The sequence below is a fragment of the Hevea brasiliensis genome, chromosome 7 (assembly GCF_030052815.1).
Source record: "Hevea brasiliensis isolate MT/VB/25A 57/8 chromosome 7, ASM3005281v1, whole genome shotgun sequence".
Taxonomy (NCBI): domain Eukaryota; kingdom Viridiplantae; phylum Streptophyta; class Magnoliopsida; order Malpighiales; family Euphorbiaceae; genus Hevea; species Hevea brasiliensis.
Window position 1 is genome coordinate 92,062,029 of NC_079499.1, and position 8,934 is coordinate 92,070,962.

The window sequence follows — 8,934 nt, forward strand, 5'->3', positions numbered from 1 at the left end:
GAATGTCATATTGCCAAGATCTGTCATCTCAAAGACATCTTTCATTTCTTCTTTAAACTTGTCAATCAACTCTTTTCTACTTCCTGTTACAAGCAAGTCATCAACATAAAGAGACACCACAAGTATTGCATCATAAACATTCTTGATGTACAAAGTAGATTCACTTAGACATTTTTCAAAGCCTAAGTTCTCCAAGTGTGCATCAATTCTGCTGTACCATGACCTTGGCGCCTGCTTTAGGCCATAGAGAGCCTTCTTCAACCGATATACCTTTTCTTCTTATCCTTGAACAATGAAACCTTGTGGTTGCTCTACAAATATTTCATCCTCCAAATACCCATTTAAGAAAGCTAATTTGACATCGAGTTGGTGTACAACCCAACCCTTTTGTGCGGCAACAGCTAGCAACATCCTTATGGTATCCATCCTAGCAACTGGAGTGAAAGTTTCAGAAAAATCTACCCCAAACATTTGAGCATACCCCTTGACTACAAGCCTTGCCTTATACTTGTTTACAAAACCATCAGAATTGAGCTTGGTCCTATAAACCCATTTAACTCCTATAGCTTTCTTATCTTTCGGTCTATTCACCAATTCCCACATTTGGTTTTTTTTCGATCATGTTAAGCTCCTCCTTCATTGCAGCTACCCATTTTTGATCTGTTGTTGCATCTTCATATCCTGCAGGCTCCATCACAGTAACAATACACTGTTGATAAATGTCAAAGAGTGTTCGGGTCCCTCTAACAGGTTCATCATCGACATCATCATTCTCCACATGAGGCCCAGTCTACTGGTCTATCTCCCAGTTCCAGCTGTCTGACTCATGAAATTGGACATCTTTGCTGATAATAACTTTGTTGTTTTCTGGTAAGTAGATTCTATAGGCTTTTGAGCTTGAGCTGTGGCCTACAAAAATTCCAGGTTCTGCCTTCTTGTCTAATTTGTCTCTCTTAACCTGATGAATGTAAGAGAAACATAAGCAACCAAAAGTTTTTAGATTAACAAATTCTGGTTTGTAGCCGTACCAAGCTTCAAATGGAGTTCTTTTGTGCAAAGCTTTTGTTGGAAGTCCGTTTAGTAGATAAACTACTATATTTGCTGCCTCAGCCCAAAATCTTTGTGGTATCTCTTTGTCATGAACTAAGCACCTTGCCATCTCCATAATTGTCCTGTTTTTTCTCTCTGCAACACTGTTTTGTTGTGGCGTGTAAGGTGCTGTCAACTGATGATCAATGCCTGCATCTTGACAAAATTCGTTAAATTTTTCGAAGGTATATTCAGCTCCATTGTTTGATCCGATCACCTGCATCTTGTAGCCACTTTGAGTTTCCACAAAGGCTTTGAACTTCCAAAAAATGTCAGCAACTTTAGATTTAAGCTTCATAAAATAGATCCAATAAAATCTTGAGTGATCATCAATGAAAACAATATAATACTTATTACCATTCAAAGAAGATGTCCTCATAGGTCCTGCTACATCTGTGTGTATTAATTGTAGTTTTTGAACTGCCCTCCAAGCTTTATTTTGTGGAAAAGGAAGCCTTGTTTGCTTCCCATATTGGCAAGCTGCACATGTAGAAAGCTCTTTTCCCAACTGAGGCAAGCCTTTCACAAGGTTGTTTTTTTTCATAAAAAGTACAACTGCATGATGGAAGTGCCCCAATCTCCTGTGCCAAAGCATAGTATTGTTGTCTTCTTCATGTATAATTGGTTGTGCTTCTTGCATTAGATCTAAGGCAAAACTTTTGTCTTTCATTTGAATGTTGAACACAACTCTACCTTCGGCATCTTTAATAATGCAACTTTTATCTTCAAACAACACCTTATATCCTTTTTCCAACAACTGAGCGACACTCAAAAGATTTTGATTAATTTCAGGAACATATAAAACATTTGAAATCAATATCAAACCTGTGTGACTTTCAACAGCTACTGTTCCTTTGCCTTTTACAGCAATATATGCTCCATTCCCAATTCTGACTTTGGAGATAGCAGTATTATGAAGCTCTCTAAAGAGTTCACGATCATATGTCATGTGGTTGGTACAACCACTATCCACAAGCCAACTTTCGATTGAGCTACTAGTGGTAAGGCATGATATTACAAACATCTTCTGTTCTTCAAGTTGATTCTGAATAGCCTTGGCTTCTTTATGTTGCTGTTGAGCCTTGCATATTTTTTCCATATGCCCTAATTGACCACACTTATTACATTTAATATCAGGCCTCCACCAACATCTTCTTTGTGGATGATTTTCCTTTTGCAATAAGGACAAAATGGAAAAACTTGAGTGTTACTTTTGTTGTTATTTTTCTTGTCAGTAGAACCTCCAGGCTTGCTGTTTCTTTTCTTGTTCTTGCTACCATTGTAGTTTTGTGATTTGGCTTGCAAAGCACCCTCTACAGTTCCTTCTTGCCTCATGAACCTCCTTTGTTCCTACGCCTGTAATGCATTCAACAATTCTGCCAAGGTGATGCTTGACAGATCTTTTGAGTTTTCCAAAGATGATATTGTAGTTTCAAACTTTTCAGGAATCGTGACTAAGATTTTTTGCACAATTCTAGAATCAGAAAAGTCAGCACCCAGTAGTCTTACCCTGTTAACTATGATGAGTAGTATGTCTGAATATTCTTTGATTGTTTCTGATTCTTTCATCTTTTGCAACTCAAATTCTCTAATCAAATTCAACACTTGCATGCCTCTAATCCTCTCATCACGTTCATATTCTTGCTTCAAGAAATCCCGGATTTCTTTAGCTGTTTTGAGAGTCATTATTCTATTGAAAATTGTGGAAGAGACTGCTGCAAACAAGCTTGCTCTTGCTTTTGATTTTCTTTGCCTCTTTTCTTTATGACTTTTGATTTGTGCAACGGTTGGATTGTTCGGCAAAGGAGGAATTTCATACTCCTGTTCTACAGCTTCCCACACATCAATAGCATCAAGATAGGCTTCCATTCTAATAGCCCATACCTGATAATTTGTACCATTAAACACCGGGGGAGTAAGTGCAGTGAATGAAGTTTCTGAATTCATCTTCAATGGGTTATAGTTTTGTGTTTGTGCAGGAGGAATGTTTATGGGTTGTGTTTTTGGACCCTCAAGATGTAGCTCTGATACCAATTTGTAAGTAATAAGAGCTGGAAAAACATTTTTAACTACCGGAAACTCATACTTTATTAAGTACCAAAACCACCAATTTATACATCATAATGTTGAAAGTAAAATGCGGAAAAATCTATTACATATCAGCCTAATCTCAACTAATATTTGACTGGTTTATTTTCCTCAAGAATAGTAAAACATAAACTGAATTTGTTGACAGATTCAAAGACATGAGACTTAACAATCTAATTACAGATATTGTTTTTGTTGCATTCAAGGTTTACCACCATATGAAAACTCGAGGGTACTCTAGTAGATCATTAATGTCCTTGAAGCTGGATATGGCAAAAGCTTATGACAAGGTGGAATTGTCTTTTCCAGAGGCAATTATGCTCTGTTTGGGTTTTGCTCCTGTTTGGGTCTCTTTGGTAATGAAATGCGTGACTATGGTCTCTTATTATTGATTAATGGTCTTGAGGTTGGGCCTTTTACTCCATCTAGGGGGTTTCGAAAAGGTGAACCATTGTCCCCTTATTTATTTTTATTGTGTATAGAAGGTCTGACAAGTCTATTGAATGATGCAATTCAAGAAGGTTTTCTTTAGGGGGTTCGGATTTGTAGAGGTGCTCCAAAACTCTCTCATCTTCTGCTTGTGAATGATTATATTCTTTTTTTGCGAGCTACTTTCAATGAGGTAGTTGCTACTTCTTCAGTGTTATAGTAGTACGAACTACTATCTAGACAGAAGCTTAACTTAAATATGAATTGGCGTTTAGTGCTAGTGTTTCTCTTAAACTAGGTCAGTCTTTATTAGCATCCTTGGGTGTTCGTGTGATGGATAAACATGAGTTGTGTTTGGGTTTTCCAATAATGGTGGGCAGGTCTAAACATATTATGTTTGGGAAAATTAAGGAAAGGTTGTGGTCTCATTTGCAAGGATGGAAAGAAAAATTTCTATCTGCAGCAACTAAATATTTGTTAATAAAGTTTGTAGCCCAAGTTATCCCATCTTATGTTATGCAATGTTTCCGTTTGCCGTCATCGTTATGTGATGAATTGGAAGGTGGAGAAGAAACGGATGCATTTTTGTTCTTGGGAGCAGTTGTGTTGCCCGAAAGAGGAAGGGGGTCTTGGGATTAGAGATTTTGATTGCTTCATTTGGCTCTTCTAGCTAAACAAGGGTGGCGATTAATTCAGTCTCCAGATTCTTTAATTGCCCATTTACTTAAAGCTCGCTACTTCCCCCGTAGTAATTTTCTTGGTGCTTCTATTGGTTTAAATCCTAGTTACACTTGGAAGAGCATTCTCTTTGGGAGGGATGTTTTGTTATGAGGTTTGTGATGGCATATAGGAGATGGTCATTTAGTTAATATTTGGAGCGACCCATGGATTCCTCGGCCATTGTCTTTCCGTATAATTTCTGCTCCTAATTATTTACCCGTGGATACCACTGTTTCAGAGTTAATTGATGTGAATACCCGAAGCTGGAGGTGGGATTTGATATAAAATATTTTTTACCCAGTGGATGAGAACCATATAAAGTCAATTCCATTGGCTTCTTTTAGCTGAAGATGGTTTAGCACTATAAATCTCGGGACAATTATATGGTTCACAATGGTTATAGGTTGGCCTATAGTATTGCAAAATTCCCACCAGTTGCATCTTCATCTTCTCCCTAAGTTCAAACTAGACTATGGAAATCAATTTGGAAGTTGGTTGTCCCTCCGAAGATTGTCAATTTCATTTGGCTTTCCACTTTGAATATCCTGCCCACAAAAAGTTTGTTGAGCATCCAAATTTCTTCTATTAACCCTTCATGTGCTCTGTGCGATCTGGAGGAATCAGTAGTCCATCTTTATCATGATTGTTCTTAAGTTAGTAGTGTTTGGAGCTTATGTGGTTTGGATTGGGTTTGTGATGTGGGATTAAATTTCAAATTTTGGTGGTTGGGTCTCTTGGATAGACGTTCCTGTGATGAATTAGCGAAAGTTGCTTGTTTGTGTTGTTTAATTTGGATTGGCAGGAACAAATTGGTGTTTGAGCAATGCCAATGGTCCTCCCATGCAGTAGTGCATAGAGCTAATTTGCTTATTTCTAAGTACTAATAGATGCAAATTATTGCTGGGATGTGTACAGTTCCTTTTGATCCGAGAGGTTATTCCAGCTGGGTTCCACTGTTGCCAGGTCTCATTAAATTGAATACTGATGTCGGTATTCTAGTGCCAGATAGGATTCAGGTGGGGGTAATTTTTAGGGATGAATTTGGTATGGTGCTGGCTCCCACGTTGAAGGTCATTTGTGGTTCATGGGCCTTGGATGTATCAGAAGCTATGGCAATTTCACATGGACAGCAGTTAGTTATGGATTTAAGCTTTCGGAGATTGCTAGTTGAGTCTGATTGTTTGTCAGTTATCTAGCTCTTCCAAAGCAGAGAATGTTCCAATAATGGCTTGGGATTTGTTCTTCAAGACTGTGTAGAGTTTGTGCATAATCTGATTAATTGTTCATGGACCTATGTGCGTTGGTTGGGTAATGCTCTGGGTCATGCTTTGGCCAAGTATCAATTTGATGAAGGTAGTGGGCACGAAAAGGTTTGTATAGAAGATGTTCCTAGTGATGTTGCCCATTCTGTTTCTCAGGATTTGTCTTTGCTTTGAGTTGTTAATGAAGCTTAAAAAAAAAAAAAAAAAAAAAAAAATCTTGACAGTTCTATTAATTTGGGTGGATTAATATAGTCGACGCGATGGCTTTAATAATTTTTAATAGTCTGGTTAATGACAGGATACAATTGTTATCAATAGTCCAGGGTGTTATTGTTAAAAAAAAAAAAGAAAGTTTAGAATGCAATTGTAAAAATGAGTAAAGTTAGGGATATTTTTGGCCATTATCCCAACTAAGTTTGAGGATATTAGATTCTGATTTTGTTTATTATGTGAATATAAGCTAAATTTATATTAAGGTTCTTGATGTATTTTAAATTTTATTTAATTTATTTATTGTAATTGATTTTCTTTATCCCTGCAACATAAATTTATTGGGAAGTTTAATACCTTTAAATATCAATCAGTATTTAATTGATTTTGTTTTATTAATCCACACTGGGAGAGAGTGTTAGTCAATTGAAAAGGACAAAAAACTGTATAGGAATAATAGGAAATATCACATAAGCTTAAAACTTGACCTGTGGGAGCTTTCTTTTGAATAATCATAGAGTTAATTACTATTGGCTTTTCTATTGGGAGATAAGTAGTAGATTTTTATTTAATATTTTCGGTAGACATTGAAAGAATATCTAATTAATTTAGGATTGTTCTTCCTTGCATTAGATAATTAAAATTAGATTGTCGATCAAATAAATTAAATTGATTTGATTCAAATGAAGTTAAGATACCCTAGTATTCATCTATATCGATTTGGGGTTGTGTTTATGCCTAAGATCAAATTGTAAATTATTTTTCTTTTTCATTAGTTAATTAAAATTATTTAATTCAGTCATCTAGATAATAATAAGAATGCATAGGTTTTTGGTGCTTAGTATCCAATCCTCATGGGATTGACAACTCTGTTATCATTGTATTACTTGAGAAGACTCTTTGCACTAGCAGAATCAACTTATCACATGCATAATTTAATAAGTTAGTATAATTCTAATATCCATACAGTGTAGCTAAGAATGTGAATAATAATAATATATAGACTAAAATTTTTTAATAAATCTCTCACAAAATAGGATTGTAAGTTTGACACAAAATAAGTTAGCTCTTGATATCACTTGGGAAAAATAATTAAACATGAATGAGAGTTGGACCCCATAGAGTTTGATATTAAATATAAGCATAGCCTCTATAACTAACTCAAATTTAACACAATCCTAACATGGAATACATATCACACATAACAGCAAGTACATAAATATTGCATAAGGGAACCTTCTGGAACCACACTTGCACTTAGAAACCAATACATACATGTGAGAGTTGCCCTATATTTTAGCACTCTTAATTTGACTTGCTAGTGAGCTCAGCTTAAACATAGACTTTCTCTTAATTCCATTAATTTCTAGTGGTCAACAAGATAATCTCAAGTATGAACTTACATTGCCCAAATATATATTCAAACAATTCCCAAGGGAACATACACAAACATAAGCAGTAATTAATGTTATAACAACTAAGATATGTGGTTTGCTCAAATTACCTATGCGATTTCTACTAGCACTATTGCGTCTGACATGCCTAATATAACAAGAAAATTACATCACATACAAATAAAAATACTAGATCAAGGAAAAAAAGGGTAAATAGAAGATTCAAAAGGCCTATAACAATCGATCCCAAGAGATGAATGAGCCGACTTGATATTTTGGCTTTATAACCATAAAGATTAACTGTAATATTAGGATGCCCTTTCGGTTTCACATGGGGCCTGCACGATCTGAGTGAAAATGCATTTTTGGACATTGAAGGATTTGTATTGTTTTAAATTACTTGCATGAAGCCCAAAACATGTTAGTATAGATGTACAATTATTTCTATCACAAATCCAAACAAATAGCCAAGAATCTTACTTGACAATCTTTAGAGTGGTCTGTGGGTCTCCACATTTTTTCGGCGATGAAAACTTTCTTTATTGCTATCTATTTGAAGCTAACAATATTGTGAGGATCACTATGGTCGTCTCAGATCATGGTTAGGATTAGTCAATTAGGAGAAATTGCATTGAAACTATTCGAAGTCTAAAACTTCTCTTCCTTCGAATCTGACATTGAATGGCAACGGGGCTAGTTTCAAATGATTGCCAAATGATGAGGAGTTGATTGGTGGCTAGGAGTGGTCTCAAAGGTCATTTGAGTAGTGATAAACCAATGTGTCTAGTTTCAAATCCAAAGTGGGTCACTTTAGGTTTGTTGTTTTTCTTTGGCCTTTTTGTCAACATTTGGGGATTCTGCCATGAAGAGAAACATACTTTTTTTTTTCTCTCATTTCCATTGGGAGTGTAGAATATAGTCCATCCATGATAGGTCCAAGCCCATATTTATTAGTCTAATGATAGACTTAAAATAGAGGCGCATTAACCCATTGACTTAATACTTGTTGTGTGCTGGAAATTCAAATAGTTACTAATATGGTATAGTACTAGTATCAATTATCATTATTCTATAGGTTACAATAATTATAACAAGGTCACTTGATTGTGGCATTAAGTGATTCTTTCCATAACCGAAAATAGAAAGCTAAAAGATTTGCATGATTATAAAGCTATTCAATGTAGCACATAATAGGTAAGAAAGCAGAAAAGGATATACATAGTTTTTTGCTTTTTACGTGAAAGTGGGTGTGGAAGTGGGCTATTCATTCCTTCTTTCTATGTTCTTAGAGGATCATTGCAGTAAAAAAGGTACATTTATATTGTGAAATCTACGTATATAGTTTATCTATTATGATGTGATTATATATGCAGCTATTTAATACAAGTAAGGTTATGTTTTTTATGTATTTATAAGTGTATAGATCTTGATTTTAAAATTCTGACATTAGTATCAGAGCCATGAAATCTTGTTTTCCATAGCCTATTTGTTATATTTGATATGTCAAATATGTCAAAGTATGATATATATTAGATCTAGAATTTTATTTCTCTATTTTGGATTTTTGCGAATATGATTGATGATCTTACTTTGAGACATTATAACTTTCTGTCTGATCATAGTTTTGGTCTTTTTTTAATTCATAGAAAAGTAAATATTGAAGCTTTCTATAGGTACCTTATTTGTGTAATTTGGACTTATATTGAGAGAGTTATGACCTCTCAAAGTTGCTTAAAATTCAC

At 35.1% G+C, this 8,934-nt stretch overlaps 2 protein-coding genes across 2 annotated transcripts; one reads left to right on the forward strand and one right to left on the reverse strand.

The window, feature by feature from the left end:
* Nucleotides 1–2,439: 2,439 nt before the first annotated feature.
* LOC131181389 (uncharacterized) lies at nucleotides 2,440–3,036 on the reverse strand. Its single transcript, XM_058149436.1, has one exon. It carries the CDS (start codon nucleotides 3,034–3,036, stop codon nucleotides 2,440–2,442), a length of 597 nt encoding a protein of 198 aa, XP_058005419.1.
* A 299-nt stretch (nucleotides 3,037–3,335) lies between these two features.
* On the forward strand, nucleotides 3,336–5,762 carry LOC131181390 (uncharacterized). The gene is made up of 3 exons (XM_058149437.1): nucleotides 3,336–3,533; nucleotides 5,214–5,438; nucleotides 5,523–5,762. The coding sequence occupies exons 1-3, from the start codon at nucleotides 3,336–3,338 to the stop codon at nucleotides 5,760–5,762; spliced, it is 663 nt and encodes a 220-aa protein (XP_058005420.1).
* The last annotated feature ends 3,172 nt before the right edge of the window (nucleotides 5,763–8,934 follow it).

Bases quoted from the DNA above. Each gene is read 5' to 3' on its own strand.
- LOC131181389 (XM_058149436.1), bottom strand. From the start codon at position 3,036: ATGAATTCAGAAACTTCATTCACTGCACTTACTCCCCCGGTGTTTAAT.
- LOC131181390 (XM_058149437.1), top strand. From the start codon at position 3,336: ATGAGACTTAACAATCTAATTACAGATATTGTTTTTGTTGCATTCAAG. The intron at 3,534-5,213 runs GTAATGAAATGC...AAGTACTAATAG, and splicing joins CTCCTGTTTGGGTCTCTTTG to ATGCAAATTATTGCTGGGAT. The intron at 5,439-5,522 runs GCAATTTCACAT...TCAGTTATCTAG, and splicing joins TGGATGTATCAGAAGCTATG to CTCTTCCAAAGCAGAGAATG.